Genomic DNA, 20,333 nt, shown 5'->3' on the forward strand with positions numbered 1-20,333 from the left:
CCCATGAATCTGTTAGAAATTGAGAAGCTAAAAGAAAGAAGATAAATTACAGTGAAGCATGTATGTAACATTAGGTTACATACACTTGACTCAGAGGAAGTCTGATAAAAAGCAAACTGTTTCTTAACAGAGAACGATTGTTTCGTGGCTGCATCCATTAAAAGGTGCACTTCTGTGAGGATACAGTTTTACATGTGCTGAAATGGTCAGCCATAATACACTACAGACTGCCCGCAGTTTCTGAAGAACATCTCATAAGTTAAGTTAACTTTAATTAAAAAAAGCTTGCATGGCATTTGTAGAAAATTCTGAAGATTATAAACCAAAGAAGTTATTTTTGTGTCCAGGATTATCAATGAGAAGATAAACTGCACAACTACACCATCTCTTGGCAGGTACAGATCTAAACCAATCTTATGAAATTAAAAGTATGTGTAATAAGACACTGTTTTTTGTAAGACAGCCTTCAGTGAGCAAGTTTCTTTCAACTCTAGGTACAAATCTCATAATTAAAACCTAATTGAATGTATGTGAGGCTTTATGAATAAGTAAAACTTCTTCCAGTACAAAATATTTTAAAATAAAATTTTTTTTCATGTTCTCCCTATTTCCTAAAGTTTGTTTTCAACAGATGTTAGTGCTAAACAGTTAGCAGAGAGGGGGTGAAATAGGTGGAGCATTGTCCAGCTGTGTTTTATTTAATGTATGACTGCAGTGATACTACACAGACTGAAATCAGATACATCCGTGGAACAGCTGCCTTCCTCGAACCAAGTTCTAAATTTCTCATGAGATAGAGAACTAGATTTGGAGTTGGATATGACTACCTATATATTTCACACATTATATGTAAATATATATACAGTGTGTGTGTCTAAGTATGCCCACAAACTTAAATGAAATTCTAGTTTAATAGAATTTCTCAATGTGTATAATCATTCTAAGCTCTAGTAATTTAAACAAGGTAGTAGTAGATAATTCAAGATATGTAATTTTCATAATGTGTAGGGTTTAAAAAAAATGCCTTTATGGTTAATATTCCACTTTTTACCATGTATCACTTCCAGATTTGGATGTGACTGTTCTCAAAGCAGTCACCTGTAATCAGCACTAAAACTTAATTTGTATTTAAATTTCAGTGTAATGCATTTTATTAACATTCAGCTTAGATGGCCAAATTACTAAGTACTGTGCTAGTTCATATACAATGAGTGAAGTATTCTGAAAAAGTCCAATTCATTGTATAATCATGGACCATGATTTTATGGACACTAAAAGCTCCTGATGAATGTGGCTGCTGTGATCAGCACATACCCTGGTAAGAGCATATAAATGGCACAGTATCATAGCTCCCTAGCCTGTTTCCTTGTCCTCACCAGTATACAGGTCTGTGGTCTTTTTGGAGAGCAGATTGAGCCCAAGATCTGTAAGCAAACTTCATCTTGCTGAAGTCACCAGGATATGCTGCTGTGACCTTTATAGAGGCTGTTTCATCAGGGCTTGCAAAAGCGTAACTAGTACAGGTAGTATGTTCCTGCCTTTCTGACAGGAGGACTGGCCTATATTCAAAACCACCTTCAAGTGCCTGAGTGATTTTTCAGAAGCAGGGACTCTTGTTTTAGTGAGCAGAAAGCATTGCATTGCCAGCCATTGGCTTGTCACTTGTCACAAATGTGCAGATGCCTGGTTGATTTTGATATTTGGTGTGTTGAAGTGTGGTGCCAAACTGGGTGGGAGTTGACAGGGGTGTAGGAATGTTTTCTGTACTCGAACAGGTCACTGTTGTTTCTTGGCTATTGCATTGAGGTGGGAGAGCAAGGCAGGGCTGCGCTAATGTGTGCTGCTGTGTGTCTGCATGTATAAGACACACTTCTGTGTTGATTGTTCTCCATCCAAAACAAATGTGGTTATGTCAGAAAATCAATCCTTTCGTGTCAAGTTGGAAAGAGTTTGTGCCGACAACCAAAAGGAAGGCAGTGTGCAAACTCAATTGCTACTTGTCTCCTTGTGTCCTTTTTCTGTCACTTTTAAATGATAGCTTACTGTATGTCCATATGTGTTATGGAAAAGGGAGTGGTGGTTTTGTTGTTTATGTGTTGTTGTTCATGCGAGAAAAACACAGATGTACTTAAGGATTAAGTGAATGATCTGTAATTGCTACTATTGGAATAATATATATTTAAGTCATTGGTAAAAGACAGCTGTTAAAGAAGACAAAATGAGATGACAGTGGACCCTGAAAGTAAAGAACTATTATCAAGGAAACAAAGAGGGAAAAGACTTCAAAGTAATAATACCGGCAATGGGTTATTGATTGAATTTATTACAGTGTGTTTTACAATATGTGACAGAAAGGAGATGACACATTGTGATGCATATAACTACATTTTTCTTGTCATGAATGGTTAAAAAGAGGTTGGATCTTCCAGGCAAATTGAGGAGATATGGTATCCAAGTAAGAAAATCTTGGAGCTGGGAACAGCTTTCACAATGTTAAATTTAAATTACCAGTTAAACCATTCACAAAGTGATGTCAAGATGAACTAAGATGTTCAGTGAACAGAGAATGATGTACCTTTCCTTGGAAGGTAGTTTAATGGCATGAAAATATTGGTAGTCATGGTTGTGAATAAGGTTTTTAAAAATACATTGTGGAGCAAGAAGGTCAGTGACCAAGGGGATTGAGTAATGGTGAACAGCAAGTGAAACTGAAAGAAAGAGAATCGTACGCCAGAGGGAACAGCAAAGAAGGGACCCAGCGTGTAGAAGGTGTGCAAGAGGCACTGCACCTCATAAAACACTGAAGAAGTGGAACAGAAAATAGGCACCTTTTTGCAAGGCTGATGAGAATGAGGATGGGGTAGCATTGTTGGATTTGTCAGGGGTAAATCTGTTGAGACTCAGAAAGGAATTTAAGTGGGATTGACAAGGAATGAGGATGGAGGAGGAGGCAGTGTTGGATGAAAAGGCCAAAGTGTGAAAAAGAGTAATGGAGAGAGAGAAGAAAACCATGGAGCTTTTTGGTGAAAAGTGGATGATGAAAATGAGATTTCTCAGATATGACTTTCACAAACAGCAATTCACATGTATCCCTATGCCCTGACCAAGCCGGTGCTGATGGAGAAGAAATATGAAGTTGCCAGGCATGAGTGTGAAATATTGTGCTGAAATGAAACTGGAAAGCTAGGATGAGAAAATGGAAGGAATCTTTTTGTTGGATGGAGAAGAATTTTAGGGATGCTACTGCTCAAAGAGAATTGTAGTCAGGAGGGGTACTACAGAGTATCATGAAAAAATGGAAATACAGAAACAAGATAAAAGAGGGTTTTGAAGCAACACTAACGGTAGAGGAGAAGGCTAATTGCAGAATGAAAAATTCTGTAACAATTCTGTACTCCTCAGAGACAAATTGGTATGGAGATACTGCAGCCTGTTTGAGGGAGTCTTGGATATTGATTAGGACACTTTTACATGCCCATAGCTTTAATAATCAGATTTTTATTTATATGAAATGAGACAGAAGGAATTAATTGATTTAAGGACATTAATTCCAAACAATGGAATTCTATCCTTTCTTATTTAAACAGTAATCTGTTTTTAATATCTATTAAAAAAAAAAACTAATTTTAAAAGTGATCCCTGTTTGAAATATATTCAGGAATTTCACTGTAGAACAGCAAGCCGTATTTTCCTAAAAGATGTTGCAAGTTTTTTCACTCTACTTAATGCTGAGGTACTTGATTGCTGCTCTATAGGCTAGCCTGGAAACTTGATATGAAAGGGTGTTGTTCAGTGTAGATGGATAAATATACAGTGTGTTTTAAAATGGAAACATTCTTTTTCAAGTCATTTCAATATTGAGTGTCAGAAATCAAATCCAAGTATACCAGAGCCTCATCTTGCAGAAGCAGTGAAATTGTGGCTTTGAATTTAACTTATTTTACAAAGTGCCTTTAATCATGAAAGATTTTAGGGCTTTTTGGGGTTGCAGTTCATGCTAACACAAAACCTGAACTGCCAGAGTTATTTGAGACAGTTTATCACTGAAATACTTCATGTGGCAAAATACCACCTACCTTTTTAACTGAGGCATTCTTCCTTCTTCGCTTTTCCACCTGAATAAATAAAAGCAAATCCATGTTTTAAAAAAAAATTATATTATTTTAATTAATAAGGAGAGGAAATATGCATAATGGTTTGCAGTACATTTTTATTGGAAAAATCAAATAGTGTAGAAGAAATAATAGCTCACTGTATGTTACAAGAAGTTTAGTGGAAGTGACTGTTCATTTCTTAAGAGAAATACACCCGTCGTGTTGGAATATACACGTTTTAGCTACTTTTTTCCAACAAGTAAGTAAATTTATTATACAGCCGCCTTTGATAGCTCACTGCAAACTACACCTCATTTGTCTCAAGTGTTACTGAACCAGAAATATTAGCTTTATGTGAGTTTCTGTGTATTTTCACTTATATTTCACTGTATTCACACTGTACCTCTATAAGATCACTAAAATGGGTCTTAAGCTTTGGGAGCACTGAAGACTGAAAGAATATGAGAAATTACATTGAATTATGGTGGGAATAACTTTGTGGTAGTTGCCTTGTAAAGACATCTATCTAGCTTGTTTATATTTTTTTCTTTTTATATTTTTGCTTGTTTATTGCCAATAGGCAAAAGGCTATTTTTAATTGATATGAAACATCTGGTGTTGGCATAGGTGAGTTTGAAGCAATCTGTGGACTTTCAGTGGGGTTCTAGTATACCTTAACTAAAGTTTTAATGAAATTTTTACAGAATAACATTGATCAGATTTTATTATTTTCTGGAAGGCAAAGGAACCTTCAACAGCTGGGCAAGTCTGAGAGTGGTTAATTTATTTTTGAAAGAGGCAAAAGGAGGGTTTTTTTTGTTTACAGAAGCCATATTTATGGTAGTAAAAAGGAGGAAAATCATAAATTTGCTAGGATAGCATGGGATGGGTTAGATAAGTTATGAAAAGATACAAAGGAATGTTTCTTTTACATCCTTGTACGTTTTTCTCATGCAGTGTAAAACATCCCTAAAGGAAGCCAACTGAATAGTTTCCAAAAGCTATTTTTATTAGTAATATTTATCATTTTTGTGGCCAAGACAGAAAAATATTACAATGTCAAACTTTGCATTTTTCTCAAATGCAAAGTTTGACATTGCAGCCAAACATTCAGCTAAGGTTTCATTTTCAAATCATTAGGCAAATATTTAGCAATGCTGTTAAGAAGCCATCTTTCTAAAATGTTTCCTAAAATCTTTCTTGATGAATTAACTTAAACAAGAAAAAATTGTTTCTGTGGTCAGCAGTATTCTTAGGAATTGAATGCTCTACGTGGTGAAGGAAGCATGGGCAGATAGGAAGGACTTTCTCAACACTTTACAGTGGTTCAGAGGCATCTCCAAAGCAAGCCAGCCTGCTTGCTTCCTTGTCACATGTATTCAAATGTATCGAGTGCCTTGCCTCATTGCCTTCTGTGTAAATGTTAGAGGTGTTTTTTCAATAGAAATCAACTTTTTGTATCAATTGCAATTAACAAAATGCTAAGTAATTTTTCACTTTGACTAGCTACAGTGCTGTATGGCTTCTCTTCTAAGAATGCTGTTTTCCATTAGAGCCCAACATTTTCTGAGTAAGCATTTCACACTTGTGTTTTTATTTTCATTCGTAGTTCCATGATGTAATGCATGATTCATTGCAAGGGACTGAAGATTTTCTAAACTTTAAAAATAGTTATCTTCTTTTTTTTTTTTGGTTATGTAGGTTTTTCACCACAATGCAGTTGCTCAAGAAAAACTGCAGAATATTAAAAAAAAAAGCCAAGTCTCTTATCTCTTCGGTTATTGCAAGTAACTAGGAAAACTTCTCTATGTGGAAGATTATTGGAGGGTATTGAACCACTGCTGAGTGTGAGAGATAAAGAAATCCCAAAGACTTGCCTCCCCTAGAATACCATCCCTCCACCCAGAAAAAAGCCTTAGTTGCAACAGATGAGAATATAATGGACACGCAGGACAGTTAAAGACAATTGCCAATCAGATGTCCTGATTATGGCAAATGAAGTTAGATTACTGTATTCGTAATGGGTTAATTAGGATTGAGAGAAAGGAAGGGGTAGTTCAGGCCTGCTAATGATACATGTAGATGTCACTGAGTTAAAAAATCATGGAGAAGAGCAAATCGTGTAACAGTGTAATCATGTAAACGCTAAAACCTCAAATTTCACAAGTTAATCTTGTTTTGCATCAGTATGGTCATTACTGAAAAAGCATCCATTTCTACACCACGGGAAGTGGTGTTGAAGAGCTGTCACATAAATTGAAAGCCCAGGGATCATGTTTACAAGACTTAGGGAAAGCATCTGATACAGTCTGCAACTGCCTACTCAGGGAAAAAATTTAGAAATTCCTGAATTCAGCTGGCATATGTAGACCTGATAATTTGTAACTGATATATATACTGAACCCAGAAAGTACAGTTACGTTTCTTTTTTAGATTGTAGTTGAGAGCAAAGCAGAAATGCTTCCTTCAGTAGAGATGACCAAAGGGGGGATGGGGAAATAGCCATTTGGAGAGTGTAACTCATGCCCTTGGAACCTGTCTGTCTTGTCAGCTGTGATCACAGGTCAGAGATTGCTGTCTGTCTCTGATGGGATCGCTTTCAACAAAGACCCAGACAGCTTTGCTAAATTGTGACTAAAAAGGTTGCTGGTTTGTTTGTTTGTTTTCTTCTTGCAGCTTTATAGCCCATGCCTTTGTCACTTCAAGACTGGCCTGTGATAATATGTTATCTTGGAAGGCTTTTACGTTTATTAAAAGTCGTCATTTTTGCAGTTGAGTATTGTCAATGTCAGCTAATTTATTTTGCTGAAAAGTATCTTAGTTGGGTGAAATCACCCGTTTAAATCTCAAACAGCCATACATGGCATGGGACTTCCCTTTCTGGTGTCTCTGCCCAACTTGTCCTGCCCTTCTGCCTCATTTGAAAGCAGCATAAATCCCCATTTCCAGCTCTCTCGAGGTGTGTTGCAAACATTCCTTGATGTGAAAGAAGGGGAACAGCTGGTAAGCGAGCACAGGAGGCATCTCTAGAAATGAGCTTCCCTGTTCAGAATACACCTTCCTTATGCTGGAGCAAACTGGAGTACATCGCACATTGCTAGTGGCACACTCAGTATGGGATCGAGTTCTTTTTGCTGTAGACACGGTTGTGATTGCATGGTTGACTGTGTTGACACTAATAAATGAATAAAATTTTGTTAAGATTGATATAGCCATCTTTGTAGATCTCACTTTCCTCAAGGCCTTCCTTAATTTACTGCCTCTGCTTTTAAAATAATCTTGAAGATGTTAGGAACAAGAAAGAAGAAGAATGTCTTGGCTGGGATATTTATTGTTTCGTTAAAAGAAAAAAGCGAGGAAAGGGGAAGCATTATAGTCTTGGGAAAGTGTTGGCTTAGTGTGAAATATTGTATCCTAGAAACAATGTGGAAAGGAAAAAATTTCATTAGTTAAGCGTATTCTTCTTTTTCTTATGGACATGGCTTGGATTTCTGAGGTGAACAAACTGCTTAGGTCTATCTTCTACTTTTCCTAGAACATGTTTTATTTAGGATTCTGGAGAAGGAGAACAGTTCCGTGGTGCAGAACTCTAGCCATGCGGCTCTGTTGTAGGTCATTCATTTGCGATAAACACTTCATGTGGCCACTGTCGTCTTCACTTCCCATATTGGTCCTCTTCAGTCTACACAGATTTTTGTACAAAGAATATTCATTACTGACACTCCAGTCATGTAACTTTTTTTTTCCTCCTTTTTTTTCCCTTTCTTCTCAATTCTTTGCCTGAATTCCTTTTATCTTCTGGTTCTCATCCTCTATGAGGACTGTGGCGGTATTGCAAACCCTGACATTTATCTGTTATCCTAGTTTTTTTTCACACGTGCAACTGTGTCCTTTCTCACATGTGCTTCATGTTTTCTGCCTGTCATTTTGTGTTGCACACAAGGCCAGTCAGCTGTAATTGCTTAACAAAAATGTATGTGCTAATACAAAGCTAGAAAGAAAGTGCTTACATTGCTGGAGTTATTTGATAGAAAGCCTTCAAACAAGTTGCAGAAGATAGAGTGTGTTACTCCAGAATTTGCTGAAATAACTAAACCTTTAAAAATTTTAAGGACTAATGAACTTGTCAGATTTTGTATGGGACATGACTAGTACTCTGTAATAGCAGGTACCTCTGCAACAAAAGGGGAGGGGTAATGAGGGAGAAATGTAGATATATTTTGCCCTAATTATCTTTTCATCTCATCTAGTGTTTCAGTGCTCTCTCCTTCCCTTCCTGAATGAAACTTTTGAATTGAGTACATTAGTTCTGTTGTTTCATGTCTTTCCAGCAAGAAACATTCTGATAACATTTTTTTTTGTTAATGATTTGTTAGCAAGATTAGACATCTGTTAAAAATGTTAAGAGGCCAGAGGCCAAACACATTATTTTCTTTGAAAACCGCAATGAAGATTTGCCAGTATATGTAAAAACTTCTTGTTCAACCTTCTATCGTTTTTAGAGCAACCTTCAATCATTTTAGAATATTTGATTTAGTATTACAATTCAGGGTTATATTCCTTTGCAGAATAATATATGGAGGGCAAGCTTGCAGAGCTCAAAGTTAGGAAAACAATCTTTTTACTGGTAAACTGAGCAAATTTATTTTTAAAGACAAACAGAATTGCTTATGCAATCTTACTGTCCCTTTCAGATGAGTCTTGTTTTACATGAAATCCTAAGGCATTGAAGCTGGATAGAGTTGGACTAAATTGGTTCAGTTGTTTTCATTTTTGTGATTAATTAATAATTAAATAGTGACTGAGTCTTGGATATTTGTATGTTGCTATTTTTCTTTTTCTGTGGGACAGTTGAAAAAGAGTAAGAACTGGTCGAAGTATAGATACTTCATTGAGAAGGCTTCATAGTGGGTGACATATTTAAGGTGAGCTGTTTAATTCCTGGAAGATACAGTTTTAAGTTTGATTAATGGATTCATAAATTCATGCTAAATAAATTCAGTATCTTTGACCATAGAAAAATCACAAAACTCCTGAAATATTATATGATTTACTATCTGTCTGTCTATCTATCTACATATATATAGATATCTGGGTTTTTTTACTAGTAAAACGTAAAAGAAAAGGCATTGGTTGGACCCCAAATCTTTTTCTTTATTTTAATTTGTACAAACAAAATAAAAGGAAGGAATTTCAGATTGATTGAGGATGAAATGAAAAACCACCCTTGCATTAAGTTGGGCAGCAAAATGAAAAAAAAAAAAGTTATTTTAATACATCTATGTCAGTGTGACATTACCAGGGACGGATGGGACTGTTGAGTAGACAAGTGTTGTGGAGCCCAAAGTTTTTCGGATTTATTTGAAATACCATATTATAATCCTTCTGTCATTTTTTTAGGTGTGATTATTAACTATTTATGATGTTTTTGCAAGTGACCATGGTACTTCTTAGACCAAAAATACATCATTTTAATTGCTTGTTAATGTTTAACAAATATTACAGAAAATTTATTTTCTGATAGCAAATTCACAGTTTATCCTTTATATGTTACCACATACTTGGAAAATTTTATGTAATTGGATGCATAAAATATGTTTCTTAGTGTTTATAAACAACCCCAACAAAGACATACAGTTGTAAACTGCACTCTGTTCATAGAGTTTCTCCAGGGTATGCACAATTGGCTAGAAGTGACAGTAGTTTCAAAACAAGTACTATGGCTAAACGTAGACTATTACATTCTATCTCTGAATACTGTAAGAAGCATTTATGGGAAGTTCCATCTCAATATGAGGAAAAACTTCTTTACTTTGAGGGTGACAGAGCACTGGAACAGGCTGCCCAGGGAGGCTGTGGAATCTCCTTCTCTGGAGATATTCAAAACCTGCCTGGACACAACCCAGTGCAACATGCTGTAGGTGAACCTGCTTTGGCAGGGGTTTGGACTAGATGATCTCCAGAGGTCCCTTCCAACCCCAACAATTCTGTGATTCTGTGATTTACTTGGTTTTTGAAGTCCTCCTTTGTTTGTTGAAGAGTCATTTGTGACTGAATCTGCACACCAAAGTAAGGTTGCAGTCATTATTAACATCATCACACAAAGATTCTCTAGCTTTTGGACCAAATTTAGAACAAATATTTGAAAGGGTAAACAACATTAATTACTGTACTAGCTTGGGTGTTATGCATACAAAATTGCCTATAAAAAGAGCATTAGTAAGGTGCATAGTGAAAAATTAGAAGATACAGTGAGGATTCGTGTGCAATCTTAATTCAGTCTGCGTGTTTGCATTTCGTGATCACATCCTGGTTTTTTATTCTGTAGAACTGTGTCTCTTTTAATGTGTAGTTTGGATAGTAATCACTAAGCAGCTGCTCAGTGTTTTGTCCTCTTAGTGTTCAGGATGTGATTCTACATCTGACTTACTGCATGCTGTTCCAACCCTCCTCTGAAAATATATGCTTCTATGCATATTTTTTTGTTTTACTCATCACTATGGTAAATAAAGGACTTTAAGGTTACTGATTTGGGTTTTTTTTCCCCTTTGTATGAGGAAGGGCATGTTCTAATCATCTTACAGATGGGAAGCTGAGGTACAGTTGCACAGGCAACCTTTAATTCTTGAATGCTTTATTTTACAACTATATGAATTAGTTTTATGTTAGGAAAAGAGGGCAAGTCAGAAGTGTAATTTCCTAGGTGTTAAAAAAGAAGCCATCCTGTCTCAAATTCCTTCATCTCTGTTTCTGTCTTTTCCCTTCCTCTGTACGAAAGGCATCTTGGTATCATAGCTGAGACCTTCGGTTTTTGTTAGGAAATAGGAAAGCTTGATTTTACAAAAGTGCTAAAATTTAATTTGAGGTTCCTCCCTTTTTAATAGAATTTTTAGGGATTTTACTAAATAGTGATTTAAGAAGTCAGTGCTATGCAAGAACAAAACGTTAACTTGAACAAAGTTTCTACCTTTCTCTAGGATTATCAGCAAAATAGAAATAATTAAAAATAAACATACATCATTCCCAAACTTGAATTTTGTTGCAGCTAAATGGAACACAAACCTCAGAATAACTAGGTTTTGTTCCAGTATATAAGCCATGAATTTTGGCAGGGATTAAATTTGGCACAAGTAAATTCTTCCAATCCTTCTTTTAAGTCCTTTCTAAAGTGTGTATGTTGTATTTTAGTATTTTCTGTAACTATAAGCCTGCTTAGGGGAGTGTTGAGAACTGTCTTAAAATGTATTTTTATCTTAACAAAGCATAACTACCTTTATTCAGGGCTAGTGGGAGTTTTCCAAGAGTGCTGATGCTATGTAAATGTGGACTATACAATTAAACCTATGAAAAAGTAAAATTTTACGTTCAGGCTCTTATTATGAAAGCCTATTGTGGAACCTATATGACATTTTTAAAAGGTTGTAGAAATATTTAGCTTCTGTACCTGCTAAAAATGCAGGGGTTTCTGTTTAAATTTAGGAATAGCAACAGAGGACACAAAATGCTGTAAGGAAATGTTTGTCCTGTCTTGAGATAAGCAAATTTTCTAATGTTTTATATGTTTGACAAACAGGTACACACAAAATTCCACTGCAGGCAAGCCCATGCTCCAGGCACCGACACTTCATGCTTGACATTTTCCTATGATGGTACTGTCCTTGCCAGCCGGGGAGGTAGGTGATTGAAAGAACCCTTTGATGTGTTGAGGGTAAGACAATTTTAACTTTACTAAGTGAAATGGTTCAGTAAATAAACCATTTAAATAGGATCATCGTTAAGTGTAATTGTTTATGATGGGGGGAAGATAGTGAAATTGGATACTGGTGATTTAAACCTGAAGTGTTTCACATTTACATCTTTTATTTTGATACACCATGCAATACAGTGTTCCTGAAAGCTCATTTTACAGCAGTTAAGGAGTATTTTAAGAGAACTTTGCTAATTATGTTACACAGTTCCTGATCTATCTTCTTGGCTAGCATTAGTAATATACGGAAAGGAAATTGTTAGCTTAATTAAAAATAAAACAAGACCAGTTTTATTACTTAGTTCTTTCCCAGAGGTTCGTTGCCTCTCGATAACAATATCTCTGTTCTGGAGTTAATTATTCCTCAAGCAGCTTTCTTATGCAATGGCCTTTTCTGTTCTAATTGGAATTTTTATCTAATTTCTATTACAAACATCAAGAGGTGATGACTGGAAGTGAGTTGCAAAGATGCACTTGAATAGCAAAAAAAATTTGAAATGTTTTTTAAACTTCAGATAAAACTTATAAAAAGGTATTCTGTAACAGAACAAGTCTTGAGAAGGCACAGATACATTTGAAGTCTCGTTCACTCCAGTATAGATGTGTTGGATAGGATGGTGTCTACCTAAGACAGCTTTTCATACAGGGATTTGTCTACCCAGTATTTTGCAGACAGGTGCAAGCATACAATCCGAGCTGTCTGGATGGAAACCAGCTGTAACCAGAAGCTGTGTGTATCCATTAGCATGGCCCTAAGGCCAAATAAACAGGCCTAGGGAGAGGCAGTATATGTTAATGTCGGCTAACATTGTGCCTAACATATGTACGGGACATCTGGTCAGTTTGGTACATAGACAGAATGAGATTACATATACAAAATACCAGGATAGAGGTACTCATAGATGGCAAAAGCTCTGAAGCAGAAAATGTGCTTCCAAGCCAAGGGCTGTAGCTTGCAATTGTTTTATGTCCTTCCCCTTCCCCTGTCCCTGATGAGTAGAGTGGCGTTGGTGGGTTTTACAGTGATACGCATCTGCTGTTGGATGCTATCTCTCTGACTTCTTTGTATGTCTTTCCACGTTTCTACAATTCCAAACATTATGTTCCCCAGATATGTCTTTCAGAGTAAGATGATGGTAGTCTTGTCCTCAACAGCCCTAGGCTTACCAGACCACGCTAATGGCACTTGGCTTGTTTCTTAATTGGTGTTCAGGCTCCTGGATCCAGACTTCTATTGCCACTGTACTCATCATGAATGAGTCCTAAGTGGTTGAGGTAAAAACTCTCAATCTTGCTGGTCCTTACTGAACCAGACATTTACTATGAACCTTCTCCTTGGAAAGTAGGTGAACCATCTGTCTTTCTGTTCCAGGCTAAGTGAAATGCTGCATCTGTCTGCCAGTGGTGTTGCCCGCAAAAAATTCATACAGACGTACTTTATAAGATTTAAAGAGAAACCTCAGGGTGCTTTTAAGTATTAACAGCAAACAAGATTAATACTTATGTGGGGAATATTCCCTAGTGCGGTCTTGAAACCTCCATTTATGTAAATTCTCTTATGTTTCACAGTTATGAATGTAGGTCATGTAAATGACCTTTGCTTATTTTTATTGCATGTAGCACTTTTGGTTGCCTAGTCTTTCCTCATCTGTCTCCAGATTTTGTGTCGTGTTAAACAGACTTTCACTTGCTTATGTTTTATCCACCACAGTGTGCTCTGAGCTATGTAAAATGTTGATTGATTGTTTGCAGAATGTAAGACTGTAGAGAAATTTGACTCCTTAGTGTGGATAAAAGTGCTACTTTTGTCTAGTTTATTTTTAAAAAAAAGCTCTGTGTGCGCTATGCTAGAGAATAAGGAGGATTTCTACCTTACTTTAACTTGTTTGTTTAATGCTTTAATATGAGTATTGCTTTGGATCTGTACCAACAAAAGCAGATGTGGATCCAGCATTCATAGATTAACATACCTGCCAAGTTCTGAGGATCAAAGAGAGGATAGTTGTTTGGCGAATGGGGACTTTCTTTGAAAGCTTGATTGACTCTCCTGCGTCTGATACAGATCCTGTGTTGGGTATGAGAGAGATGAGGCAGGGCTCAGCTGCAAGCCCAAGGGAAAATGAAAAGCTAAGGAGCTGCTTATGAGAGTTCCCAGTCTTACTCTTGTTGGGTATTAGGTAGTAACTTGACAGAAACTTAAGAAAGTGATATTTTTGCACACTTGTAACTATGAAAGTAATTTTTTCTAAATACAGTGAGGAGTTTTCTTTGTTTAGCAGTGAGGAGGTAAGCATTAGGACTACACTTGGTGTCCTATGATAAAAACTTTAGAAAACTTTTTCTGACTTCTGATATGTACAGAATTTATGCAGTCAGTTTTTATCATAATATGAAGCAATGACCTAATTAATTCCATGAATCTCATGATAGCTATTGGTTTGATAGTTCATTTATTTTCTGTGGTATGAACAGTGCTCAGACTCAGTGCCATCTTAATCAGTAAACTTATATAGGAAAATAAGTTCACTGTAGTTAAACCCAAGAAAACATATTAACATCTAAGCATAACAGGTAGTTTATACATGCTTTCTTTTGAGCTCAAAAATTATTTTTTTTTTGTGTTTCCTTTTGATGGTTTGGGGTTTTTTTGTTTGTTGGGTTTTTTTTTTTATTTTTAGCTGTATTTCTCTTTTTGCAAAGCTCTTGAGGAAAAATAAAATGTTTACTTTTGAAGTTGATTTAAAAAGTAGAAACACCTTGAGTACAGTTTCCTGTATACTCAAGGATTATGCAGCAGCATGTATAGTGACTTTAAGTTTTCTGTAGAGTAGTAATACGTTGCTCTTTATGGTAAATACAAACATTAGCATTTTAAAAATCAGATGGTTTTATGTCAAGTAGTATTTCTCAGGAGCTGAACGCTAGTGTTCATTTCAAGCAAAGACAAAAATTCATTCATTATCTTTAATAGGCATAGTCAGCTATGTGTAACACTTGGAGCTTAAATGGCTTTCTGAAAGTCTTCTAGTATACTTCACTTCCACATGTTTGGGAGAATGAAGAACTTAAGTATTTTCCCAGGATGGTATGCATGCAGGTGACGGGGAGAGCTGTTAAGTGCAGAATCCTCAATTCATGACTTCCCTCCCAAGGCCTTTGACTCAGGGTGAGTGTGGTCCCGACCTGTGGTACCTCAGAAGGTCGTTCTTCAGCCGTTAGAGGTACTCTTGCAGAACCAGTGCACAATGCAGAAGCATATACCTTGTTCTCTAAGGTGCTACTCCTCACATAGTATAAGCTTTCACAGAAAGGCTCAGAGTTTATAAACAATATATTCTGGCGGTCCGTCACAGTAAGCCTTGTTGCCTTGCTATGTCTTTCCTAGTCTGTATTTTCTTTTTTAAATTCTCATTTCCTGTTTATTTGCTTTCCCCGATGATCTTTGTGAATTTCTGTCCTTGAGCTTTGCTTTTAACACAGGACTGACCCGTTAAAATAGGAGCTTCTTGAAGGGTGTTGCTGACTTTAGGCTTTTTGAGTTTCTGGCAGCACTTGTGCTTGTTTTGGGCCCATTTGCATCCATGTACTTGTCTTCCTGGTCACTATCTTCTGAAAAGAAAAAAAAAATCAGATAAAATCTTGCTAGTATCAGTGCATTGGCCTTATTTTGACTAAAAGCCATTTGCAAAATGCCTATCCTGGCTCACCAAGGACTGTTTTTCTAGGATCTAATTGTTACCTCTTGATCAATCCACTGCTCAATACCATTGACATAATGGTGTCTGATCTAATCATATCAAACCAAAGGCTGTTTATTGGTGTCCTTATTATTAAAATGGCAAAGAATAGAGTTTGAAATGCTACTAAAAATACTATAAAAGCTTTAAATAATTCTGCCAGGCTTTGAAGAAGTCTACCATCATGAAATTTACTGAATGATCTGAGTGGACTACTTTGAATGCTTCATACTGAACTGCACAATTTCGGTTTGTATGCTTTTGTTTAAGGGTAACTATTTTTGTCCATGTATGAAGTGATTAAAATAGATCAGTACTCCTACAACTCTCATAAAGAAGCCCCTTAAGCATCAATGGAAGGATGCTGCTGGAAAAAATCCTTGGAGTTGTGGAAAGTTAATATGTCTGTTTTCTTAGTGACAGTGATTTCAACTCCAAATGCAGATTAGATTTGGGAACCAATATCATATTTGCAACACAGAAATTTTAATTAGAAGAAGTGAATTTGGGAACATTTGTAACAGTGGTAAGAGTTTCGCAGCATTGGCCAAGTCATTCCACTACCATTTCTTCCTTTCCAAATACTTAATCATCTGTTTCTGCACAGTGTAAGACAGTGTCGATTTGAAATCAGCCATGACTTTTTGAGTCCTTCTAGAGTCTTCTAATTTTTTAAACCAGCAGATTACATTTTCTTGTTAGCAGAAGAGCTGTAGCTGAGTGTGTGCCTGCATCTCTCCTGCTAAAGCCTGGCAGAACTACATCTTGAAGATCTTGTCAAAGCTCATTCCACTGGGAACAGAACAGCCTTGGCTCCTAGCCTTAGATCTGTCCCTATCCATGAGATTTGCAGAGTGGCCAAATGTATCCTTTGCATACATTTATAAAGTGGTGGTGCTTCAGATATAACATCTCGCCGATAAGTGTTTTTTTGTTGGGAGTGGGAGGGAAAAGGGATGGTTCATATTACAAGACCAAATACTTTGATGTGCTTCGGTTGGAGTCTACTGGGAAATAATAAGAAAACAGATATTCCCAAAATAGGGATTCAACGTTTTTCTTTCTTGTAATTTTTTAGCTTCCCAATGAACAGAAATATACTCTGCTGTAGACATCATTTATTTAAGTTGTCCACTTCTTAAAAATATTTTGTAGTAAGGAGTTATCCTAGTCTTTAATATAAACATCCATGATGTACAAGGCCACACATAACTGCTTTCCCCATAAAGGGTACTGCTGGCCTTGATTTCTTTTGTTATAGCATGTTACTTTTTTTTTTAAATATTTTATTTCCAAGGCCTCCTTTAAGCTCTTGATCTCAAAGGCTGTGAATCCAAAAAAATACTTTTAGACAACAAAATTACTTCCCTGCAAAGTTTGGGCTTTGGAAGGAAGCAGGTCTGTGGATTACCTGTCACTTGCCTCCTTTTCCTCCTAGGTCAGGAAGATTTCATAACTTTTTGTCTAAAATTAATCTCTGGATATTTTTAAAGAGCATTGTTGTTTGAAAGTCCTTCTTTTCACCCTTGAAAGCACTGAGGCACTGATGTCAAGTAGAAGGAGATGTCTGGGTGCCCAAGTGAGGTGCTTCAAAGCTCAAATTCTGTAGCTTATCTCATGCTGGAAATATGTATTCCAGAGGGATGATCAGGAGAGATGTGGATCTCTCTGAGAATAACTAATTAATCTCTTATTTTTCTCCTGTTCTCACTTTGTTAATATGTCATAACTTTTCAAAAAGGAATAAACAGCGTGACTTTTACTGGCCTACAGTCACACCATGTTTAGCAAACACACATGAGAATTTCTATAAATGTCTTGCTTTAACCTCAGTTTTGGCTTTTATGGCCAAAGGTGGTGTGGAGGGATGTGAAAAGTTTTCATTATAGCAAGTGTGCATTCACTTACTTCCCTTCTCTGCTAGCCCCAAGGATTTCTGACTGATTCCAGGGCATGTTCTCCACACTGAGATTGCAGTTCGTTGCTATTTGCCTGCTAAAGAAGGGGGAAGACTTGATCTTCCATTCTTCTTGATCATTTTTTCAGGGCAGGTAGAAACCAGACACATAAAACTTTTTTAGTTTTTGATCTAGACCATCCATGGTAACATTTTAATTTCTTTTGATATCTTAAAAGTTAAGTTTACTCCAGGTAGCAAAGCACTAATGCTCAGAACACTAAACACAGAATAAATTAGTGTTTGGGGAATCTGATTCCACTGTGGATAATGGCTCTTGGTAGAAGGGATTGCCATGATGGAGTTGAGCCACTGAGGAGAAGCTTCTGATCTACTAGAGTGCAGCAGGTGGAACTTTTCATCCTTGCACTTTCATAGTCATTTAGGGACAAAAGAATCCAAACCATCCCCATTTTGAATGCTTCTACCGTATCATTCTGTTCTTTTTATGTCTGAATGAGAAGATTAAATTTTCTGCACGTCTGAATTCTTGACTTAAATTCTTTATTGCTAACCTTCATCCCTTTTGTTTCATAGGAGATGATACTTTAAAGATATGGGATATTAGACAATTTAAAAAGCCTCTTAATTCAGCAGAAAGACTGCCCAGCTTCTTTCCAATGTAAGTATTCTAATTTATTCCAGCTAGTAGAAATAGCAGTAGCTGTGCGGAACAGGAGGGAGTCTACCGGAGTTCTCCTCCTCAGTTCTCACCAGAACTGTGCAGAAAGGACTGCACAGGGAGGACTGTGCAATGAGAATTCTTGGCTATTTTAGGACTACATGTTGCTTTAAAAGATCTTGTACTTTTTGTGGTAATTCATAGCTAGCTTTGCTTGTTTTATGCCATTTTTCAGTCTCATATGTCTTATGTCTAATTAGATTAGCAACTTTTCAGGAGGAGGCCAGTTCATTGCACTATGTTTGTGTAATGAGATATATAAGTAATCCTCATTCTTATTTGCTCTATGATTAATAAAAAAAGAGCTGGATTGAAAAGTAGACATAACATGAAGGTGCATGGTATGAATTCAGGTCATGATGTTAGAAGTGCTGATGACTCTGTTCTTTGGTACTAAAATACTATATTGTACTGTGTAGTTCTAAGTAGTGTATTTAGTATTTTTATTGGTATTACCTGCATTTCTATAGCTGTAGCACAGCCAAATCCAACTCTAAGGACAATTTATGCTTTTGAAATAGGATCTTTGAAAGGCAGGTCATGGACAGCTCAATTTTGACTGCAATTTGTAGCACAGAGGAAAAGTAAACAGACAAACATTTTTGACCACTGTATAAACACACTGCCTTGCAGCACTGAAGAGTGTTATCATCAGCAAAAACAGATTTCATGATTGATTTATTTTTTTACTTAATGATGATAATCAGATTTGAAAATACTTTTTTTTTGTTTGTTTCTCATGTTGAAAAGTGTACAAGACTTTGGAGCAGAGGAGAATTTTGTTGGGAGGAGGATTTTTTATTGGATCTGCCAGTTTTGCACATTCTGTGCACAGCTGTAACTGTACATGTGAACTGTGTCTGATAGCTACAGTAATAGATGACAGCTGACAAAAGATTTTTTTTTTAAAGCTTTGTCTTGAAAGGATTAACAAATGGAAAGGATTATTTTTAAGGAGTGCAATTTATATGTAAGTTCCCTATACATTAATTATTGATTTGCCCAGTGTGATGATTTGTTTTCTTCAACAGGACAGATTGTTGTTTCAGCCCAGATGATAAAATACTCGTCACAGGCACCTCTGTTAAGAAAGGTGGTGGCAGTGGGAAGCTGTGTTTCTTTTTTCGGGAGACATTCCAGAAGTTGTATGAGATAGAAGTTACAGATGCGGTATGTATTTTAGTTTTCTAAAAACTAAACCCCTTGTGCTGGAGATCATTTATACAGAATTTACACTTGTATTTACTTTTCTTTTCAAATCCCATTTTCTCTTCTAATTCATCCTAAAGCAAAATCAGCTTAAGGATGAATTTGTTATTTCCATGATTTCTGGAGCAGCAGTCTTCCAAATTAAAAATGTAGAATTCATGTCAAAGCAGAAAGCATGTGTTTTTTCTGGAGGGGAGAAAACGCCCTGTTTTTATTTTAAACATATATTCTAAATACAGTTTTTATATTGCATTGGAAGTTTTATTTAGTAACTAAAGAATTTATCCAAAGACAGCATAAATTGGATTTTAAATTTTTCTCCTATGGAACATACCAAACCTCAACTTAACTCATGAGGATTTCTAGTGGATTTTTGTTTTCAGATACAAGTATTATAGCCAAGTATTTGTAACCTTTTTCTGAGACAAAACATGAATACCTCAGTATCCCCTCTGAAACTTCATGACAGAGAAAAGGAAAACAGCTACATAAGATAAAGTGCAAGAGGCAGATTGTTGTAGGAGCTCTTCTGTCCTTGGGCGCAGGAAACAAAATAGCTTAGCAATTCCATTCACAATGAATTTTGACTCTTTAGAGCTAAGTGTCTGGATGTGGTCATGATGGCATCTCCATTTAGTGGTGGTGAAGTCAGTAACAGTGTACAGAAACTTCACTTGAGCTTTAACACATTAAATAGTGAGAATTACTGCTCACCAACCTACCTGTTTTGGGTTCAAAGGAAATATAATTTTAATTTGCTAACTTTGTCTCCCAGAAAAATGATTCTTTAATTCTCTGAAATAGAGTGTCTCTTTACCTGCTGAGGAAGATAAAGCTACAGGAGAGTCCAGAAAAGATTGCTTTGCTATCAGTTTCTCTCAGAATTGAGAGGTAAATTTCTGTTCTT

General features: G+C 36.3%; 1 protein-coding gene across 4 annotated transcripts in view; it reads left to right on the forward strand.

Annotated features, from left to right (window-relative positions):
- WDR70 (WD repeat domain 70) overlaps positions 1-20,333 on the forward strand; it is a 146,497-nt gene that overhangs the window by 94,976 nt on the left and 31,188 nt on the right. For all 4 annotated transcript variants that reach the window (XM_068422577.1, XM_068422576.1, XM_068422575.1 and 1 more), the window contains exons 11-13: positions 11,668-11,767; positions 18,073-18,157; positions 19,249-19,387. In XM_068422577.1, the coding sequence (XP_068278678.1) occupies positions 11,668-11,767; positions 18,073-18,157; positions 19,249-19,387 (324 nt within the window). The remainder of the gene's footprint in view (positions 1-11,667; positions 11,768-18,072; positions 18,158-19,248; positions 19,388-20,333) is intronic.

The sequence above is a fragment of the Nyctibius grandis genome, chromosome Z, assembly GCF_013368605.1.
Source record: "Nyctibius grandis isolate bNycGra1 chromosome Z, bNycGra1.pri, whole genome shotgun sequence".
In the NCBI taxonomy this organism is placed as follows: Eukaryota; Metazoa; Chordata; class Aves; order Nyctibiiformes; family Nyctibiidae; genus Nyctibius; species Nyctibius grandis.